This window comes from Rhododendron vialii, chromosome 1a, assembly GCF_030253575.1.
Source record: "Rhododendron vialii isolate Sample 1 chromosome 1a, ASM3025357v1".
In the NCBI taxonomy this organism is placed as follows: Eukaryota; Viridiplantae; Streptophyta; class Magnoliopsida; order Ericales; family Ericaceae; genus Rhododendron; species Rhododendron vialii.
In genome coordinates this window covers 14,268,169-14,288,687 of record NC_080557.1, presented here as the reverse complement: position 1 = coordinate 14,288,687, position 20,519 = coordinate 14,268,169, and the positions used below count along the sequence as shown (strand labels likewise).

The following is a 20,519-nucleotide window of genomic DNA, read 5'->3' as shown; positions in this document are numbered from 1 at the left end:
CTCGTCAAGCCTTTTAATCCTTTGACACTCTCTCTATGAGGCTCAAGTGTAGAAACTAACGGATAAAGTATGGTAGGATTATATGTACGGGCTTAGTATGCTATGTCAAACGTGAGTGGCTAAATTAATGAAAAGGCATGAACACGTATATTTGTGGAGTCACGTAATGATTAATTAAAATTCAGTGGTATAACCGTCAAAGGGATGATGAAATTGATTATGAAATGATGTCGATTATGAAAGGCGTGAAAGGTGACCCAAGTGGTCGTTATTGAGGGAAAAGACTCGGGGTGACCCTACGCTCGAGGGAACTAGACCCGAGGTGACCCAACTGATTCATATTATTGGAGGAAAAGACTCGGGGTGACCCTACGCTCGAGGGAACTAGACCCGAGGTGACCCCAACTAATTATTATTATTAAGGGAAAAGACTCGGGGTGACCCTGCGCTCGAGGGAACTAGACCCGAGGTGACCCTAGTGATGATTGATGGGAAATACCGGATTAAAAGAAAGGAAAGGTTTTGCAATAAAGGGATTTAATGTAGATCAATGTGGACACGAGAAAGATTGTACTACCATACGAAGAATAATAAGATATTTTGATTTGATTATAGACAAATGTGGAATGACGTGAGTTTAATAACATAACTAGTTAAAGAAGTAAACGGATAGTGACATTGATCTGAAGTCTAGGACTCTTAGGCGATAATTCGCAGCTTGTTGGTAGTCATGTGCGGTATAGGCGTATCTGTCAGTACTCATTCATTCTCGGTGCATGATTCATTCAAACTACATATAGCTTGAGCTTAGAATTCTCTACTGGGCTAGTGTAGCTCAACCAAATCTTTCTTTTCAGGTTCTGATGCCGGGCAATAGATTGCATGCATTGTGTGCTTGACAGTAAAAGTCTTTTGGAAGCTGACATCACTGGTTATTTCGTCATCTTTGTGAAGATCTCATTTTGTTAAAGGTGGTTTTGTAACTTATTATTACTAAATTTTCTTTTGACTAAAGTTGTAATTATCTAAACTTAAGGACTTGTTTGTAAATTAAACAGGTGGGAAACTCATTTGGGTAACGTACATGATATGCGAGGTTTCTCTTTTATTGAAATGTATTACTTAATTATGTTGAAAATCGAGGGCGTGACACTTATAACCATCAATATTATGCAACAAGTCATATATCATGATATTTAAATATGAAACACTCACATTGGTTCATTCCGAAAATAAATGTGGATACTTCTCTCTAACTTTATCTTCCCTTTCCCATGTCGACTCCTTGCTACCCTAACTCTTCCACAATACTCGCACCAATGGTGTCGTCTTACCCCTCAACACTTGATCATGCGAATTTAGGATACGTATCGGTTCCTCCCCATAAGACGCATCGGCATCCAACTTAAGTTCGGACCACTCTAGCACGTGAGACGGATCCGGTTCATACTTTCTCAACATTGACATGTGGAATACGTCATGTACACCTGGTAGCTTCGGTGGCAAGGCCAAACGTTATGCAACCTCCCCAATCTTCTCGATGATATCAAACGACCTAATATAATGCGGCGAAAGCTTCCCCTTTTTCCCAAAACGTGATAAACCTCTATGCGGCGATACTTTAAGGAATATGTGATCCCCTTCTTCAAGCGATGACGACGATCAGCATAGTTCTTTTGCCTACTTTGTGCGGTCAACAATCTTTGGTGAATCACTTTAACTTGTTCAGGTGTCCTCTCTTGAGCTTCCTTAAGGCGTTGACGAATTAATTTCATACTCTCGGAGGTCTCCTTAATCATATCCAGCCCCACTAATGTAGCCTCTCCCAATTCTGTCCAACACACAGGTGATCGACATGGTCTCCCATACAAAGCCTCATACGGTGCCATTTCGATACTAGATTGATAGCTATTGTTGTACGTGAATTCTACCAACTGTAAATGGTCCTCCCAACTACCCCGGAAATCCATCGTGCAAGCCCGAAACATGTCTTCCAAAATCTAAATCGTTCTCTCAGATTGCCCATCTGTTTGAGGGTGATACACGGTACTAAACAAAAGATTCATGCCCAAAGCGACTTGCAAACTCTGCCAAAAATGCGCGGTAAATCTTGGATCTCGATCAGACACGATAGATACGGGAATCCCATGAAGTCGGATAATCTCTCGAATATACAAACGGCTAAGCGTATCTACTGAATCGGTAACCTGAATAGGCAAGAAATGAGAAGTTTTGGTCAAACGATCCACGATTATTCAAATAGCGTCAAGCCCCCTTGGCGACCTTGGTAAACCTGTAACAAAATCCATGGTCACATTTTTCCACTTCCACTCGCCCACAGGCAATGGTTGTAACTCCCCTGCGGGTCGTTGATGTTCGGCTTTCACTTATTTACATGTAAGACACTTGGATACGAAAATCACGACGACCCTTTTCATTCAGGACCACCAAAATTGCCTACGTAAGTCATGATACATTTTCGTTCCTCTTGGATGAATGGCTAACGGTGAATGGTGGAACTCTCGCAAGATTTCTTCCAGACACGAAACGGGTATGAACAACTTTCCATGATAACGCAAGCTTTGATCGGCGTGAATCATCCACCCTTCTTGAGCGTTTCGACTGAGAAATTTAGCACGAAGTTCCTCCATTTCCTCACCGTGTTGTTGAGCTTCAATTATTCGAGTCGATAATTTTGATTGCACCGTCAAGTTGCATAACGTGACCCTTTCCCGAACTTCCTCAAAGTGCAAAGCATAAAAGCTCAAATCATTCATCATTTTCCATTCGTGAATAGCTAGACTTGCTAGGTGTGTTGGTTTTCTACTCAATGCGTCCGCCACAACGTTCGCCTTACCCAGATGACATTGCAATTCGAAGTCATAATCTTCTAAGTGTTCCATCCAACAACGTTGATGTAGGTTAAGCTCTTTTTGGGAGAAGAGGTACTTTAGGCTCTTATGATTGGAAAAGACTTCAAATTTTTCACCATAAAGATAGTGACGCCAATTCTTCAAGGCAATGACGACATCCGCGAGTTCTAAGTCATGGGTAGGATAGTTTGGTTCGTGAGTTTTTAATTGCCTCGACCCATACTCCACCTGTCACGCCCCGCCCCGCAAATGGCACCCAAAGTGGGACCACTCACCCGGATTGCATCAACACGCACCCCAATCCCTCCTTAGACGCATTGCAATAAACGGAGTAGTCAACTCCACATTCGGGTACAGTCAAAACTAGTGCAATAGTCAACCTCCTCTTCAATTCCTCAAAAGCCGCCTCAAACAAGTCATTCCAAACGATGGTAGTAACCGGCCAACTCCAGAAAACTTTAGATCTCAAATACGTTCTTCGGTCGTTGCCAATTCATAACGGACTATATCTTCCCCGGATCAACGGACACACCTCCCTCTTCTTTGCGTATACTCTTCTCCTTCTCATTCCTCCCTTTCTTCTTCTAAGTGCACTTATCCAAATAACATTCTTATTTCTCCACCCAAAACCACCATGATTCTTGTTGTAGGCGGCAATATTTTGAGTGTTCTAAATTTGTCCTACATCACTTGTCTCCTTGCTATTCAACACTGTTGCTGAAGGTCTCAACATCTTATTTGAAAGAGCTAAATCTGAGAATGTGATATCAGGGATTAAAATGGGAAATGATGGTCCAGTCATTTCTCACCTTAAATTTGCTGATTACACTATAATTTTCTGCAAAAATGACAGACAAGAAGTTCAATCTATCATGGGAATCTTATGCACCTTTCAGCTAATATCAGGTTTGAAAATCAACTTTGCTAAGAGCCAGCTTTGTGGTATTGGCATCCCTGAAGAGATTGTCGAATCATATGCTGAAATTCTGGGGTGCAAAGTGATTAAACTTCCAACTAAATATTTGGGATTACCTTTGGGTGCCAATCCTAGAAGGTGGTCTACATGGAATTCAGTAATTGAGAGATTTGAGAAGAAATTATCCAGTTTGAATAGGAAGAATATAACTCTTGGAGGCCAGCAAACGATGATTAACTCTAATTTAGGAAATTTACCTCTATTCTACATGTCTCTCTTCAAGATGCCTATTTCAGTTGCAAGGAAGTTGGAAAAGTTACAAAGGCAATTTTTGTGGGGTGATACTGAGGAGAAAAGAAGATTACATATGGTGGGGGGATAGGGTGACTAAAAGCAATAAATGGGGGGTGGGTGGGCGGGCGTTGTTTGGGGATTAAAAAGTTACTAATTCAGAATGCATCACTATTATGCAAATGGTGGTGGAGGCATGGGGTGTAAAAAGACTCCCTTTGGGTAAAAGCAATCAATGGTAAGTATGGTGTATCTGGTTCGAAGTGGCTTCCATCTCAAATCCCTAATCAAACCAAGTTCTCCAAAATTTGGGGTGATATATGTAATGTTGGTAGAGAAGGGTCTAATTTTGAGATGATCACTGATGAGGTATTTTGGATTAAAGCTGGTTCAGGTATGAATACTTCTTTTTTGGGAAGATATCTGGATTGGCAATCAACCCCTTAAGTTTGTTTTCCCTAGACTTTTTATTAAGTGGAACCAAAAGAATTCAAGGGTTGGGGAAATTTTCAATCACTCCAATTTGTTTTGGGATCTCACCTTCAGAAGACAACTACATGACTGGGAAGTTGAACAGGTTAATGAATTAAGGTTAAGACTTAATTCTATTTCTTTGCAATCTATTGAGGAGGACTCACTGAGATGGAGGTGGGATAGTAAATCGATTGCAATCTCTGTGAAATCTTGCTATGGGAAATGGGAGTTGGAGTTTAATTCTCAGAATTTCATTGGCCCGATATGTAAAAGGATTTGGAAAAACATATGTCCATTCAAAGTTGAGGTGTTTTGTGGCAAGCTGAGCAGGGAAAAGTAGCTACTGGTTCTGAATTGATGAGGAGGAATATCCTCAATCGGATCCTGAGAATGGTCAATTGGGGCTGTGTCCCTTTTGTAACTTGGAATTGGAAACTGTGGCTCATTTATTTTTACATTGTTCAAAAATTTGGAAGGTATGGTCTGAAATTTTAGAATGGTGGGGAATAGTTTAGGTGTGTCCTGCTAATTTAGTTGACCTTCTATGATGGTGGTTTTCTAATAGATTCAAATATGTGGAGGAAGGTTGCTGGGAAATTTGCTTTTTTGCAGGTGTCCGGTCCATTTGGTTGGAAAGAAATCAGATCATCTTTAGGAATAAAGCTTTTGAGGAGGGGCTACTTGTGGAGAACATAAAGACAAAGGTTGCAGTGTGGCTTAAATCTTTCTACAATCTGAATGAAGATTACTCGGTAGAAGATGTCAAGAGATGTATCCAAGGCATTAGGAAACTGAAGGTAAGGAGAAATCTTGTGGAGTAATACTTCCTCTTAGTGTTTCTGTTAGGTTGTCGAGTTCATTTGCTTTTTGAGTACCTGGGTTTGGTTTGGTGCGTGTGGGAGTGGGAGTGGGAGTGTTTATAATGATGGAGGTGTCTTTCTGGGTGTATTTCTTGAGTGGTTGTCTGTTTGGAGGTGGTAGTGTTCATTTACTTATTGGTTCATTCTCAGCTTTTGCATATGTAGTAGATGATGGAGACTTTTGTTCTTTGATACTACGTTGCTGCAGTTAAATTATCACAATGGAGAATGGGTGGCTGAAAAAGATGAATGCCAATATCGCGAAGAAGTGAGGTGATCCATGTAAGTTCAGCCGCTGTGGCAGTGGAGGCCATGGAACGGTACTCAGCTTCTGCACTTGATCACGCCACTGTAGCTTGCTTCTTTGCACACCATGAGATACATGTGCTACCTAAAAACGTACAAAACCAGTTGTGGACCTTCGTGTAATAAAACAACCTGCCCAATCAGCATCAGAAAAGGCATATAGATCCAAAGAACTGTGGCGGAGTATGCGCATGGTCGCACCCACATAACGAATGATGCGTTTAACAGCTTGATAGTGCCCAATGTGGGACAATGCATAAATTGGGCCACGTACATAATTAACAGCATAAGCAATATCTAGTCTGGTAAATGTAAGATATTGTAAAGCTCCAACAAAGCTCCGATAATAAGTAGGATCCAGGTAAGGGGCTGAATTAGATTAGACCGGACATTGATTGCCATGGGAGGGGATATTGGCTTGCATCGAACCATTTGAGCTTTAGTAAGTAACTCACAGGCGTACTTGGATTGACAAAGGACGAGCCCAAAATCTGTGTTATGCACTTCAACTCCCAAAAAGTAGTTGAGCTGGCCAAGGTCCTTGATGGCAAATTCATGAACGAAGCTGCTGATCAAACACACCAATCAATCAACTCTGAGTTGCTTCCAGTGAGTATCATGTCGTGTACGTATATTAGAAGTAGTATCCTTCTGTTAGACTGATAAATAAACAAGGATGGATCAGCCGAACTATAGCAAAAACCTAAGTTGAGAAGAAATATGCTGAGCCGGTCAAACCACGCACGGGGAGCTTGCTTTATTCCATAGAGGCCAGTGAATCAATGATGGTCAAGTCTTATACCCTATATAAAAGTATTGTTGGATTATGTTTTAGATACAATCAATAATACATTAATTTTTTTTTTTTTTAACAACTCCATCCACTAGAACACAACTGCTATCCACTACCACCATCTTCTAGCTCCACCCTCTCCCATCCATCCTTTGCCATGATGATCAACCACAATAAAATGAAGCCATGAAGTCACCACAATAAATTGAAAAATAAAAAGAAGTTAATCTATGGCTCTATCACTTCTCACCTTCCCAATCTCACCACCATTCTTCATATCAAATTGTTTCATTGCCAATTTAGAGACCTTTTAGAGTGGAGGAGTACTGGAGTAACTCAGCACCAGGAACTTCTAGCATTGAAATCCTTACTGCGCCACTCCTTCCATCTAATACTCCTTTGTTCTAATTTATTGCTTTCTTTTGGAGATTGCAACTTATAAAGATGTTGTGTGGTGGGTCCTGAAGGACTCAACCACAACCCGACGATCAATGATCGCCATGATATTGAGAAAACAACAAACCAAACATATCCGAAAAACAGGGTGTAATTTACTCTATCATACCGTATCTTAATCAAGGTGTAATTTGGCAACTTGGACATCTTTTGTTTTTTTTTGTTTTTTTTTGAACAGCGAAGAAGAATTTTATTAAAATGAGAGAGGATAGTACAAAAAGGAATACCAAGATCAAACCAAACAACTTGGAGCTAATAGTGATTTATCTATTTGGTTGGACCATTGGGTAGGACCTTACAGATTGCGTGACTATATTTTGCACCCAACGTTGTACATCTTAAAGTTAAAGACTTGTTTGACTCTATTAGTTTTGTCTTGGCTTATGGATCTGCTAAAAGACTATCTCCCGTCCCAAATTCTTGAGTCAATTCAATCAATTCCTATCCCCTTGCCCCCTTCCATTGACACACCTGTTTGGGAACCAAATAATCAGGGAGATTTTATTTTCAAGTCAGCATATAATTGGCTCCTTATCCAGACTCTAATCCCCCCAATGGCATGCCTAGCCTTCCTTGGCGGCTGCTATGGCGGCTGAAATTACCCTCAAAATTAAATCTCTTTCTATGGTTTGTTTGTCACAATGCTTTGCCAACCAATGAGTTCTTATTCCACCATCATGGTTGCATATTGTATGGGAATGTTAGGCGTGGAGTTCTCTACTGCAGTGTATAAATTTGGCCCTTTTGCAACCAAGCAAACATCTGTTGGTCTCTTTGGCAGAGGTACGACACTTGTTGGATGAAAATGTTTATCTCAAACTTGTTGCTATGTTATGGTTTATGTGGCAAGCCAGAAATAAGGCCATCTTCAATAATGAACCTCTGTGCCCCCAAAATGTTGTGTGCGCGGCTAACCAATTTGCCACATCTTGGTTGGAAGCTGTGCCGGCTAAGGCCCAACCCAACACTCCAAATTTTTTGCTATGGATATCTTGGGTTCCTCCAAGCTCTGGTTGCTTAAAATTAAATGTCGACGGCTCCTCTATTCAAAATCCAGGATATGCAGGGTTGGAAGGTGCATTCCGAAATTGTGTGGGGCACTTTGTTTTGGGTTTCGAAAGAGAGATTCATGTCAACTCCAATATCATGGCAGAAATGTGGGCTGTGCAAGATGGGTTATGGGTTGTCCGTCAGTTTGGGTTTGCTAATATTGTTGTTGAGACTGATTCTACATTTGTGTTCAATGTTTTATGTAGGAGGCAGGTGCAAGCAGGACGGCTTTGCAGGGTATTGCAGGAGATTCTGGTCCTCACGTCTCATTTTTCTTTGCTGCAGGTTATGTTTTGTTATCGCGAGGCTGATGGAGTAATTGACTCATTAGCCAAGCACGTTGCACCAACTCAAGGGCTTTTTGTGCTATATAGTAGTGCACCTGAGTTTGTGTTGAAGCCTTTCTGTAAAGATCAGTGTGGGGTAAGACTAGTTACACTTTCGTGTTAATCTATGTTAAGTGGTTTGGTTTCAAAAAAAAACATATCCAAAAAACATGTTGTGCCCCAGGTTTGTCCATACACTCACACACACCAAATACACAGATTTCAGAGGAAAAACTCCATTTATATATATATACTCATACAATATATACAAATTTGAAAAAACCTCTCCGGGAGCCACATTCTGGCTCACCGCCAAGGAGCCACAACCCTCTCCCTCTCATTTGTGCTACCACACACTCAACCTCACAAATACAACCTGTATTTATTGGGAAAAAACATGGGAGAAACATCCAAGAGCAATTAATGCTCTTTTCATGCGTGAGATTTCCAAGATGTCCAATAGTTGCCAAAAGTCTCAGTGGCTACTCAAGCGAATCCGTTCATGACTTTGGCCAGCCATCACCATCACCCACATGGGTGAATTCCAAAAAAACAAATGGAGAAACCAAACCAAAACCAAACAACAAAAACGAATTAGAGAGACCAAGATATACGTAGTTCGGCTTATGACTGTAAACCTACTCCACGGGTAAGAAAATGAGAGACGATTCCACAATGTGAAGAGAGCTATTGTCCGAAGAGCAACAATGGTGACAAAAAAACAAAGCTCTCACAAAGAGACACTTGATCACCAACCCCAAATACAAGTTCTCTAATCAAGTCTCACAAAATTACTACTAGGATTTTTAACCAAGAGAAATAGAAAGGACAGAGTTCCACATACGTGACCGATGTCACATAGATACATATTTGAAAAAAGAAAAATTAAATCTGAAATACAGCATGACACTCGGTACATACTCCACCTTTAATTTTGTATCCCAAATTTTCAATTACGGCAAACTTAGACTTTAAACATTTCAAGCTTAAACCACTTTTTTTTTTGTTCTTTTTTCGGTGCATAAATGCAACTGCAGGTACGTTTAAACCTCCCTTGTGTCCACATTGGAAACATGACCGACCCTGAGATTTTGGAGGCCTAAAGTGAATTCTAAAATGAGGCCCTATATTTTTAACGAAAAAATTTAATGTAGGTGTCTCATATAAGGTTAAAAGATTAAACTTTTAGCTTCGTAATTTAACTAAAATAAAATTTTAAAACAATTTATATCATTAGAAAAAAATGAATCAAACGTATCACTCATACATTGAGTTTTCTTTGACTAATTATATTATTAACTTTAATTGCAAGAATGCCATTATTAATATTAAGAGAATTAATTATTTTTAACCTTTTTTTTTAATCAAATTTTGTTGAGTTTAAAGTAATTATATTACTTTTATATAGTCAAAAGTGTGTTTTTTTTTTTTTTTGTGAATTAGATATTAAAAGTTAAAAATAAAATTCAAATAAAATAAACTAAATTAAAAAAGAAAATTTATCCAAACATTTATAGTAGTGTGCAAAAGATTTGAAAGTCTTGAGTAACATTTAAAACAACTGAAGCACAACTATTATATAGTACAAGAGATGCAAGGAGTTACAGTCTTACCTAGATCCAACCAAAAAACATCTAGAAAAGATAATTTGCAAAATGGGCCTCCTGGGACTCGAAACAAGTACCCGTTGGTTTAAGCATTATGCACAAACCTTTGATACTAGAACTCTACTTGAGCTAGAATTCGAAATAACTAATATATAATATATTGCTGTCTTATATGAAAAATGAGGCCTAATTTTCGATCGAATTTTGGAGGTCTAAAGCGGCCACATCTCGGGCTTCAGCTCAGGGCCGGCCCTGATTGGAAAGCTGCTTTTTGCCTATAAATTTGCTTCTTCCCCTTGCAAAATACACACACTCAACAATCAGAGAACACAAGAAGTAGCAATCATGGAGCTATTCTATGCCTCTCTCCTGGCCTTCTTTGTTCTCTCTGTCACCCTATCTTTCTACTTCCTTTTATACAGCAAAAAATCCGGCTCCCTTCTCAGTAACCTCCCACCCGGTAGCACCGGGTTCCCAATGGTGGGCGAGAGCCTCGAGTTTCTCTCCACCGGATGGAAAGGTCACCCTGAGAAATTCGTGTTCGATCGCATAGCCAGGTACTCGTCTTCCGTATTCAAGACGAGCCTTTTGGGCTCTCCCACAGTTATGTTCTGCGGGGCAGCCGGTAACAAATTCTTGTTCTCTAACGAGAACAAGCTCGTCCAGGCATGGTGGCCTAGCTCCGTCGACAAAATTTTCCCGACATCAACCCAAACCTCATCAAAAGAAGAGGCCATCCGGTTGCGAAAAATGCTCCCCAACTTCCTCAAGGCGGAGGCGTTGCAGAGGTACATAGGAATCATGGACGGGATCGCTCAGCGACACTTTGCCACTGATTGGTAGAACAAAGACCAAGTGGTGGTATTCCCTCTAACGAAGCACTACACGTTCTGGATCGCCTGTCGATTGTTTGTCAGTGTCGAAGATCCTAGCCATGCGGCCAAGTTCGAAGACCCCTTTGGTGGTTTGGTAGCGGGGATATTATCTGTACCCATAGACTTGCCCGGAACCCCGTTTAATCGGGCAATCAAGGCCTCTAATTTCATTAGGACCGAATTGGTAGCCATTATCAAGCAGAGGAAGTTGGATTTGGCCGAGGGAAAAGCGTCGCCCACGCAAGACATTTTGTCACACATGCTTTTGACAAGTGACGAAAATGGAAAGTTCATGCACGAGGCCGACATTGCTGATAAGATCTTGGGGCTGTTGATTGGTGGCCATGACACCGCTAGCTCCTCTTGTGCTTCCATTGTTAAGTTTCTTGCTGAGTTGCCTGAGGTTTACGAAGGAGTCTACAGAGGTAATTCTCATTCCTGTCTTCTCTCAAAGCCCTCTATTTGAATTTGTGCTTGTCTACGGTCTACCTATGTTTTCACCGCGGTTTTAAATCGCAGTATCATGAGACGTATAGGTACGGTGATACAACTATACATTGGATACATGTAAGTAAATCACGATATTGGATGTCTGAAATCCCGCAACATAACGACCAATAAGAGATGTAACGACTTTTATTTAAAAGCTGATTTTCACAGCTTATTATACTTGCATGGTGGGTTTTCTGTACGAAATTGAGAATAGGAATTATTTTTGACTTTGTGAGAACAGAGCAAATGGAAATTGCAACATCAAAATCAGCAGGAGAATTGTTGAATTGGGATGATATTCAGAAGATGAAGTATTCATGGAACGTGGCATGTGAAGTGATGAGGCTTGCTCCACCAGTCCAAGGTGCTTTCGGAGATGCCATCAATGATTTCATGTACAATGGTTTCTCAATTCCAAAGGGTTGGAAGGTAATTATTATTATTATAAGCATATTAATGAACAAAATTGAATCGTTGAAGACGAATAAGGGACCCAGGACACAACAACATCATAACAAGGAGCGAACGAACGGACACGAACACATCCCGATAATCTTATGCCGCCTAAGGCCCAAAGAAAGTTGGCAAGAGATCAACGAAACCAAAACACTGATCATACAACAAAAACTGCAACGAGGAGAACCCGAAAAATTGCCAAATCCTAACACTAGAACCCCAAAAACTCTGTTTATAATAAAATCTACTCCCTCCGTCTCCATTCTTTTGTCCCAATTAGCACTTTTGGCTATTCCAAATTTTTTGTCTCACTTTAGAACTAAATGGCTAAAAGTCAGAGAATTTCCTGTTTTACCCTTCCTAAATGTTGTCTTCATTCTTTTGTCCCAATTAGCACTTTTGCCTAAATGTTTCAAGGATAAAATTGGAAAATCAAGTGATCATACATGAAATTATTATGTTCCCTTAATAAGTTAGAATCCTGAAAAGGGACCAAAGAAGGGGGATAGAGGGAGTATTAAAAAGAGTTGAAAATTGATCCGTCAACAAGTGGTACCCACCCGACAATGATGAAAATTAAAATTGTCTTCTTAAAAAATAAGTACTTATTTTTAAATCCGGTACAGAGGCATATACCCAGGTTGTTATTGCTGTCTAGAAAGGGATCTTGGCTTTTTAATGAGTCAAGTACTATTTGCCTGCTGATTTTTTGTTTTCGTTTTTTGATAGGATAGGAGGAGCAATAAGTCTTTGGTTGGTTGTGTATGAGAGCTAGACCGTTGATATGAACTTTTGATGTGAAGATTCTAGCTAGGCCTGCATGTTGACTTAGGTTCCGTTGTGCTAGGGTTTTTATTTTTAAATTATTTATTTTTTGTTTTACGACACAAGTTATTATTTTAAAAAATAAGTAATTATTTCCCTTAACGAAACGGGGCCTTAATTATTCGCTCAATTAAAATGTCGTCTACTTCAAAAGCTGAAAATTATTTTGTTATTAATATCTAAATATATTTCCTATTCTATATTGATATGCAGATATATTGGAGTGCGCATTCAACGCACAGGAATGCTGAATTTTTTCCAGAGCCTCTGAAATTCGATCCCTCAAGATTTGAGGGGTCTGGACCGGCTCCGTACACATTTGTGCCCTTTGGCGGAGGGCCGAGGATGTGCCCCGGAAAGGAATACGCCCGATTGGAAATACTTGTGTTCATGCACCACTTGGTGCGAAGGTTCAAGTGGGAAAAGGTAATTCCTAACGAGAAGATGATTGTCGCTCCCATGTCTATTCCTGAAAAAGGTCTTCCAATCCGCCTCTACCCTCACAAGGCTTAGACAGAATAACTCAGATATATTTGAAGGCTAAAACTACTCCTTTAATTCTACCACTATTGTAGTATTTCAGTTTCAATTAAAGTGCTTTATTCCATGATGAAGGAAAGAAGCTAAAAATAGTTAGAATAAATTGATAGAGAATATATATGTTTGTTAAGTATTGGAAGGGAAGCTGTTTTGCTTGTGAGTCATCTGGCAGCAAGTGGAAATGTATTTTATTTTGTAAAATTCAAATGAAGTGAATGAAATTAAGCAAATGATTATCTTTGGGAAATTTACTTTCACTCTTTTGCATGACGCATTTAATTAATTGCTATCTTTTCTTAATACCTATTTTGGGTCAAGTCCTTGTGCTACTGAAGACACCGACGGTGCACATACCGGCACATGGGGCCCACTCCGGATGTCACGAATAAACCGCATGTAATCTGAATGAAAAATTGGAAGATTGGATCGGACACGTACACATATCCAATCAAGTTGATTTTTCACGGGCCCTCTCTTCTTTTTCTTTTTGTTTTTTTTTTTTTTAAATTATTGAACGGCTCAGAATATTATCTGTGTGGAATCCGGATTGCCCCGCGTGCCGGTACGTGCACACACCATCGATGTCCATAGCAGTTCTGGTTTTGAAGTGCCTTTCAAAAGAACACTTTTAAACAGTACAGGGGCTACTATTTTGAGGACTGTTAATACCAGGCATCTGTTTTAATCCACGAATGAAACCAGGCTTATGGGAATTGGCGGAAGAACAAATACTATAACTACCCCATGAACTTTGCTGCAGTTTTTTTTATATCCCTTCCTCCGCTAATTGCTTCAGTTTTCTATTCTTTTGAGTTTTCAAATCTGTTATCTGTGAGGAACCAAGTTTGTCACGTTGGTTGTCTCATTTCTCTCCCCAGTGGTAACCTAAGTTCGAGTCTCATGGGGAGCATATTTGGGTTTCAGAGATATAGATAGCTTCTGAACCCTCCATTAACTAATATACTAAGTGTATACCGCATGACCAAAATAAATAAATAAATGTTATCTGTCTTTGTTTTTCAACTCCACGACTTGTCCATCGTACCATATATATATAGTTCATTATAGCTATAGAGGGTTGTAGTTGGAGTCTGTGAATTCAAATGGAGATAACAAAAAGAGACCTAGCGCACAATACAACAAGGAGAGAACAAACACGGACGCATCCCGATATTCGTATGCCGCCCAAGGGTCAAAGGAAGTTGGCAAGAGACCAACAAAACCAAACACTGATATAGCAAAAACTGCAACAAGGAGAACCCGAAACTGCCACATAATACCACCAAAACCCCAAAAAACTCTGTGTAATTAATAAAATTTATTCATTCTATTAAAAAGAGTTTCAAGAAAAAATTTCATAATACCCCCAAACTTTACACTCAATGACCAATAGACTCCAAAGCTTTCAAAAAAATCATTTTTACTCTCGAAGTTATCATCCGTTATTTAAATATACCATTTACGTCAAATTCCGTTAAATTGATAAAATTTGCTAGCAAGTGTTTTTGCTGTTAAATCATAACTTTAAAAGGCATACCAGTTTGGAGGTCTTTTGAAATTGATATGTCAACAAAAATTAAAAGGCATACCCAATTTTTGGGGTATTTTGAAATTGATACGTCAACAAGAATTAAAAAGCACATTTTTGGGATATTTTGAAATTAATACATCAAGAAGAATTAAAAGGCATACCCAATTTTGGGGTATTTTGAAATTGATACGTCAACAAGAATTACAAAACATATTTTTGGTATATTTTGAAATCAATACGTCAACAAGAATTAAAAGGCATACCCAGTTGGTTATTGCTGTGTAAAGGGATCTTGGCTTTCTAATGAGCCAAGAACTATTGGCATGTAGACTTTTTGTTTTCGTTTTTCTGTGATAATTAAGTAGGATTGGTACGAACTTTTTTTTTTTTTTGATTGGTACGAACTTTGATGTGAACATTTCTAGGCTTGTTGACTTAATTTTATTCGTTCAACTAATTAACATGTCGTCTACTTAAAAAGCTGAAAATTATTTTGTTATAAATATTTATATTTCCTATTCTATTGATATTCAGATATACGGAAGTGTGCATTCAACCCACAGGAATGCTGAATTCTTTCCAGACCCATTGAAATTTGATCGCTCGAGATTTGAGGGGTCTGGACCGGCTCTGTAGATATTCGTGCCCTTTGGTGGAGGGCAAGGATGTGCCCCGGAAAAGAATACGCCCGACATGGAAATACTCATGTTCATGCATCACTTGGTGAGAAGGTTCAAATGGGAAAAGATGATTCCTAACGAGAAGATGATTGTCGATCCCATGTCTACTCTTGAAAATGGTCTCCCAATCCGCCTCTACCCTTACAAGTCTTAGACAGAATAATTCACATAAAACTACTCCTTTAATTCTACCACCTTTGGAGTATTTCAGTTTCAAAGTGCTTAATTTATTGCATGATGAAGGAAAGAAGCTAAAAATAGTTACAATTAATTTGATAGAATATATATATATATATATATAAAAGGAAGCTGCTTTGCTTGTGAGTCATGCATCTGGTGTGACCCATATATACATGTAGTTACTCATCAGCAAGTGGGCTTGGAATTGTTCCTTTTGTAAAATTCAAATGAAGTGAATGAAAGCAAATGATTATCTTGGTAATTTTACTTTCACTCATTTCCATACGGAATCCGGAGTGGGGCCTACATGCCGGTATGTATGAAAGATAGCAAAATGGGTACGTATTAAGAAAAGATAGCAATTAATTGCGACTTGAGTGGGCCCCGCGTTCCGATATGTGCACCGTCAGTGCACGCACCATCGGTGTCCAAAGCAGTTCTAGTTAATTTTCAAGCGTCGTTCAAGATGTTTTGATTTTTGAAAGCTTTCTTTTTTCGACGCTTTTCAAATACTTTTTTATTAAAAAAGTGTTCCTTATTCCATAAGTAATTCCACGCGGATTAAACATAGAATCGAGAAAATTAAGGATGAAATTAATCCGCAAATCAAACGAGGCGTAAGGGCATTAGCGGAAGAACAATTACTATATTAAATTTCCCCCCTCCAGAACTTTTTGGTTTGCCAATTGGTAGAAGAGATCATTATATCATATATGAAGTGTAAAGTACAAATCACGGGACATTATATCTATTGTGTGAGAGTTTATGAGATAATCAATCCCAACAACTAAACCAACATGATACATAAACCCAACTCAACTATAAGCCCAATTAAGGAGAGAAATAACCCCAACAAATATAAAGAAAATAACACCCTCACGCAAATGGAAATACTCAAACTCCTAACCTCTTAGTGAGATATAAGAATTCTGACCAATTGAGCAAGCTCCAGTTGGTTATCTCCGCCAACTGCTTCAGTTTGTTGGGCTAAATGTTAACTGAAAACTCTCCCTTTCTACTCGCGTCCATTTCGTGGTTGTGGACAGATAATATTTAGAAGGAACTGTTGGAAAAACAAAATTTTAACCAAAGAGAATTTGGAGGGACTCACACCGCGTGAGGTGGGCCCAAGTGGGTTTTAGATACTCCTTGCCAAGGAGTTTAAACCGGTGAAAGAATGAACAAATTCCATTGGGAGATGAATGAGAAATTGTCTCTCAAAGTGGGTTTCGGACCAACAACAATGCACAGTTGAATGGTCAAAGCTAGGTTGATTACCCATAGTTATTATCCATGATTGAGTATTCAATTTCAAGAATAATAACTGTATCAATTTTATTTCAGAATTGAATTGCAGAATCAATTCTCCTATTGATTGAGAGGCTCCTCCATCATTGCAGCATTCATGGCAGAGGCTCCTCCTTTAGCTAAAAAAGGAGACTTCTTCCTTTTGTTTCAACACACCAAAACTACACCGAAAACAATCCAAAGCATTCTTCTGCAATACAATTGTTCTTTTCGAGAGAGAGAAAGTATAGACACAATCAAGTTGGTTCGACGGGTAGTCTACGGCGGTGCTCCTGCGGCTGAGTGGTAACCGAGTCAACCCTGAGAGACGAACACCGACACAACCTCCAGCACCGGTGATGCGGCGAATTTGTCTTAAGGGCACCGTTGTACAAAACGGGTCTCGGTTTGGAATTGCCAATACTCTTTTTTACAGTTTATGTTTACATTTCATATTCTGTAATTTTGTAATTCATGTTCATGTTGTAAGTCCCATAAATTATTAAAATCGTTTACTGTTTTTACCGTACTATTTTCCTACAATCTTAACACAAATTTTCTCATTTGGAAAAATAGTTTCGGTTCTATTTTGGAAAACCAGTTTCTGGAATTTTACCAACAGGTTCGAAAACAGAAAAAACAAGTTTTGTTTTATCCACGGTTTTCATAACAGTTTTTTTGGCCTAGTGGTGTTCTGTTCTGGGAAAGTTTCGAGATATCTTCACGAACTGTAGTGCATGTGTTTTGTTGCATAATGACAGTAGTGGGTCTGTTTGACGTGCTCCTGTTTGATTAGTTCGTGCATGCTATTTGGTTTCTAGCTAACTGGTTTACATTCTCAGTGTAGTACTTTTGAAGAAATAAAATAAAATAAAAAATTTGTGCTCACGGGTTTTGAACAGTTTCATTAATAGCAAAGTTTTTTGTTCAATTGGTTTGACTTTTCATTGCTAGTGTAATTCTAAAAAAGTTAGTAGTCTTTATTTGGACTTATACTACTTGTTTCCTACTGACATCTTTGGGAAATTATTATATGCTTATGTATTGCATGCTAGTACTGCTGTTGTGACTCGTTATATGTGTTCATAGTTTTGATTCACTCATTTGTCTTCTACTGATCAGTACATGGTTTTTGATATTTTGAATCTTATTGGCTTGAATAGTTAATTAGATTTTCTAACATTCTGATTCTCGGTACAGTGGGTTACAAGGCCTTGATTTGTTCATGATTGGGTGCTTCAATTTTTGCAACGGTAGGACTTGATTAGTTTAAAGGAAAAAATTGTTACCTGTTTTTCTTTAAAAAAACCAGCAGATTCATTGTTATAAACTTGCTAGGTGAGATATACTTTATTTGACTTTTCAAACTTGCAAAACTGGATTTTTCCAGGAGTAAAGGCAAATACTATTACTATTTATTTAGTGCATTGAACGCACATGGATATAAAACTTTTGACTTTCAAAGTTATGCCTATCTCTGTACCAGGAAAAGGTTTTCCGTTATTGTTTATACATCAGTGCACATTCATTGTTTTGACCAACAGACTTAATTGATATTTCTGTTACTACGTATATGTTTCTGGACTAACTTGTATCTCACAGTACGGGGCTATAAACCGAGATTCTGAAGCTAATGATATCTATTGATTTTGTGGAACTATCCTGATTTCTATATTAATTAGTCGATTAGTCACAGCAATTTTCGGTTTCTGGTTGATTAATAAGATCTTTATCACTTATTTGTGTTTTTTATCTTAATTTCAGAAAAGATGTCGACCGAAACTGGAAATGGAAGTGGCAACGGGACCCCCAATGGCAACAATGGGCAACCTCCCGTGACTTTGGCTCAGAATCCTCCAATCCCAACGGCGGTGCATGCGGTTCCTGTGAACCACAGGGAGAAACCCGAGAAATTCACTGGTGTGGATTTCAAGAGGTGGCAGCAGAAAATGCTATTTTACCTCTCGACTCTGAGCATTGCGAGATTTTTGAGTGAGGATGCACTTGTCGTTGCTAAAGATGAGCAAGACATGCAAGTCCTGAGGGACGAAATCACTTGGAAAGAGAACGACTATTTGTGCAAGAACTATGTTCTGAATTGCTTGCACGATGCACTTTAATTTACAGCATGTACTGCGTGAAGAAGTCGGCTAGGGAACTGTGGGAGTCCCTAGACAAAAAGTACAAAACCAAGGATGTCGGATCAAAGAAAATCTACCCCCTGGTTGGAATGTTGTTGTGTGAGCCTTTCCAAGTGGCATGCATGATAGAAAAGCTGCCCCCTGGTTGGAAAAACTTCAAGTTGTACTTGAAGCACAAGCGAAAGGCTATGACGATGGAGGATCTTATTGTTAGGCTCCGCATTGAGGAGGACAATAAGATGGCTAAAAGGAGGGTAGGGAGCACCTACGCCGCTAAGGCTAATGTTGTGGAACATGGTCAGTCTTCGAGAATGAAAAAGCATCAGCATGGAAAGCGATCTGACATGTAGAAAGGCAAAAAGGTCAAGCTGGGACCTAAAGGAGGCGTTGCTAAGAAAATGTTTCAGTTTTAAGGGAAGTGCTTCAATTGTGACAAGGTTGGGCACCGTGCTTCAAAGTGCACCAAGCCTCCGAACTCAAGGGCGTGAGCGCATTTGGCAGAACTGGAGGATGGCTCTGATGTCAACCTATCAGCGGTGGTCTCTAAGGTGAACATGGTGGGGTCAAACCCTCAAGAGTGGTGGGTTGATACTGGAGCTACCCGCCACATTTGCTGTGAGAAGAAGCTGTTCACCTCCTTCGAGCCGGTTACAAACGGTGAGAAGCTGTTCATGGGGAACTTTGCAACCTCTGAGGTTGAGGGTCACGGCAAGGTAATCTTGAAGATGACATCTGGCAAGGAGCTGACTCTCAATAATGTCCTGTTTGTGCCGGACATTCGTAAGATCCTGGTGTCTGGTTCTCTACTAAGCAAGCATGGCTTCCGCATGGTGTTTGAAGCGGATAGGGTGACTGTCACCAAGGCTGGGGTATATGTGGGAAAGGGCTATATGATCGGTGGTCTTTTAAGCTCAATGGAATGACTGTAATTCCACATATTAATAAAATGAAATCCCCAGTTGCTTACTTGCTTGAGTCTTCCAATTTGTGGCATGGTAGACTAGGTCATGTTAATTATGATGCTTTGCGAAGGTTAATTAACTTAGACCGCATTCCAGCTTTCCAAATTGATAAAAAACACAAGTGTGAGACTTGTGTTGAAGCCAAATTGATTAGGTCTTCTTTTCAAACGGTTGAAAGAAGCACTGAGCCCATTGGATTTAGTTCACACTGATGTGTGTGATCTAAAGTATGTCCAAACGCAAATTGGTGGAAAGTATTTTATTACTTTCATCGATGATAGCACCAAATATGGCTATGTATACTTGCTTAATAGCTAGGATGAAGCGTTGGACAAATTCATTCTTTCTTAGAATGAAGTTGAGAATCAACTTAGCAAAAAGATTAAGGTGGTGAGAAGTGACCGAGGTGATGAGTATGAATCACCACTTGGAGAATTCTGTGCACAACACGGAATTATCTACCAAACCACTGCACCTTATTCCCCTTAGCAAAGTGGAATTGCTGAACGAAAAAATTGTACCTTGAAAGATATGATGAATGCTATGTTGATAAGTTTTGGGTTGCCACGGAACTTATGGGGGGATGCTATCCTCTCCG

The 20,519-nt window shown here is 39.4% G+C and overlaps 5 protein-coding genes across 5 annotated transcripts; 4 read left to right on the top strand and 1 right to left on the bottom strand.

Moving 5' to 3' along the window:
* The first annotated feature begins 3,301 nt into the window (after positions 1-3,301).
* On the top strand, positions 3,302-4,171 carry LOC131328533 (uncharacterized). Its single transcript, XM_058361471.1, has 2 exons — positions 3,302-3,461; positions 3,597-4,171. Exons 1-2 carry the CDS (start codon positions 3,302-3,304, stop codon positions 4,169-4,171), a joined length of 735 nt encoding a protein of 244 aa, XP_058217454.1.
* Positions 4,172-5,805: 1,634 nt separating this feature from the next.
* LOC131328524 (uncharacterized mitochondrial protein AtMg00810-like) lies at positions 5,806-6,783 on the bottom strand. Its single transcript, XM_058361464.1, has 3 exons — positions 6,764-6,783; positions 6,106-6,285; positions 5,806-6,022 (listed from the first exon to the last, which is right to left on the bottom strand). Exons 1-3 carry the CDS (start codon positions 6,781-6,783, stop codon positions 5,806-5,808), a joined length of 417 nt encoding a protein of 138 aa, XP_058217447.1.
* A 3,514-nt stretch (positions 6,784-10,297) lies between these two features.
* LOC131324881 (beta-amyrin 28-monooxygenase-like) lies at positions 10,298-10,795 on the top strand. The gene has a single exon (XM_058357066.1). It carries the CDS (start codon positions 10,298-10,300, stop codon positions 10,793-10,795), a length of 498 nt encoding a protein of 165 aa, XP_058213049.1.
* On the top strand, positions 10,412-13,387 carry LOC131324873 (beta-amyrin 28-monooxygenase-like). The gene is made up of 3 exons (XM_058357056.1): positions 10,412-11,252; positions 11,561-11,748; positions 12,814-13,387. The coding sequence occupies exons 1-3, from the start codon at positions 11,087-11,089 to the stop codon at positions 13,111-13,113; spliced, it is 654 nt and encodes a 217-aa protein (XP_058213039.1). The 5' UTR covers positions 10,412-11,086; the 3' UTR covers positions 13,114-13,387.
* Positions 13,388-18,946: 5,559 nt separating this feature from the next.
* Positions 18,947-19,882, top strand: LOC131328512 (uncharacterized). Its single transcript, XM_058361453.1, has 2 exons — positions 18,947-19,256; positions 19,461-19,882. Exons 1-2 carry the CDS (start codon positions 18,947-18,949, stop codon positions 19,880-19,882), a joined length of 732 nt encoding a protein of 243 aa, XP_058217436.1.
* Positions 19,883-20,519: the final 637 nt, after the last annotated feature.

Coding starts and splice junctions, on each gene's coding strand:
- LOC131324873 (XM_058357056.1), top strand. CDS start 11,087: ATGCTTTTGACAAGTGACGAAAATGGAAAGTTCATGCACGAGGCCGAC. Junction 11,253..11,560: donor TTACGAAGGAGTCTACAGAG/GTAATTCTCATT, acceptor TTGTGAGAACAG/AGCAAATGGAAATTGCAACA. Junction 11,749..12,813: donor CAATTCCAAAGGGTTGGAAG/GTAATTATTATT, acceptor ATTGATATGCAG/ATATATTGGAGTGCGCATTC.
- LOC131324881 (XM_058357066.1), top strand. CDS start 10,298: ATGGAGCTATTCTATGCCTCTCTCCTGGCCTTCTTTGTTCTCTCTGTC.
- LOC131328512 (XM_058361453.1), top strand. CDS start 18,947: ATGTACTGCGTGAAGAAGTCGGCTAGGGAACTGTGGGAGTCCCTAGAC. Junction 19,257..19,460: donor GGCTAATGTTGTGGAACATG/GTCAGTCTTCGA, acceptor CGCATTTGGCAG/AACTGGAGGATGGCTCTGAT.
- LOC131328533 (XM_058361471.1), top strand. CDS start 3,302: ATGGTAGTAACCGGCCAACTCCAGAAAACTTTAGATCTCAAATACGTT. Junction 3,462..3,596: donor TCCTCCCTTTCTTCTTCTAA/GTGCACTTATCC, acceptor CTGTTGCTGAAG/GTCTCAACATCTTATTTGAA.
- LOC131328524 (XM_058361464.1), bottom strand. CDS start 6,783: ATGGTGGTGAGATTGGGAAG. Junction 6,286..6,763: donor ATGGTGGTGAGATTGGGAAG/GTGAGAAGTGAT, acceptor TTTGATCAGCAG/CTTCGTTCATGAATTTGCCA. Junction 6,023..6,105: donor CCCATGGCAATCAATGTCCG/GTCTAATCTAAT, acceptor TACATTTACCAG/ACTAGATATTGCTTATGCTG.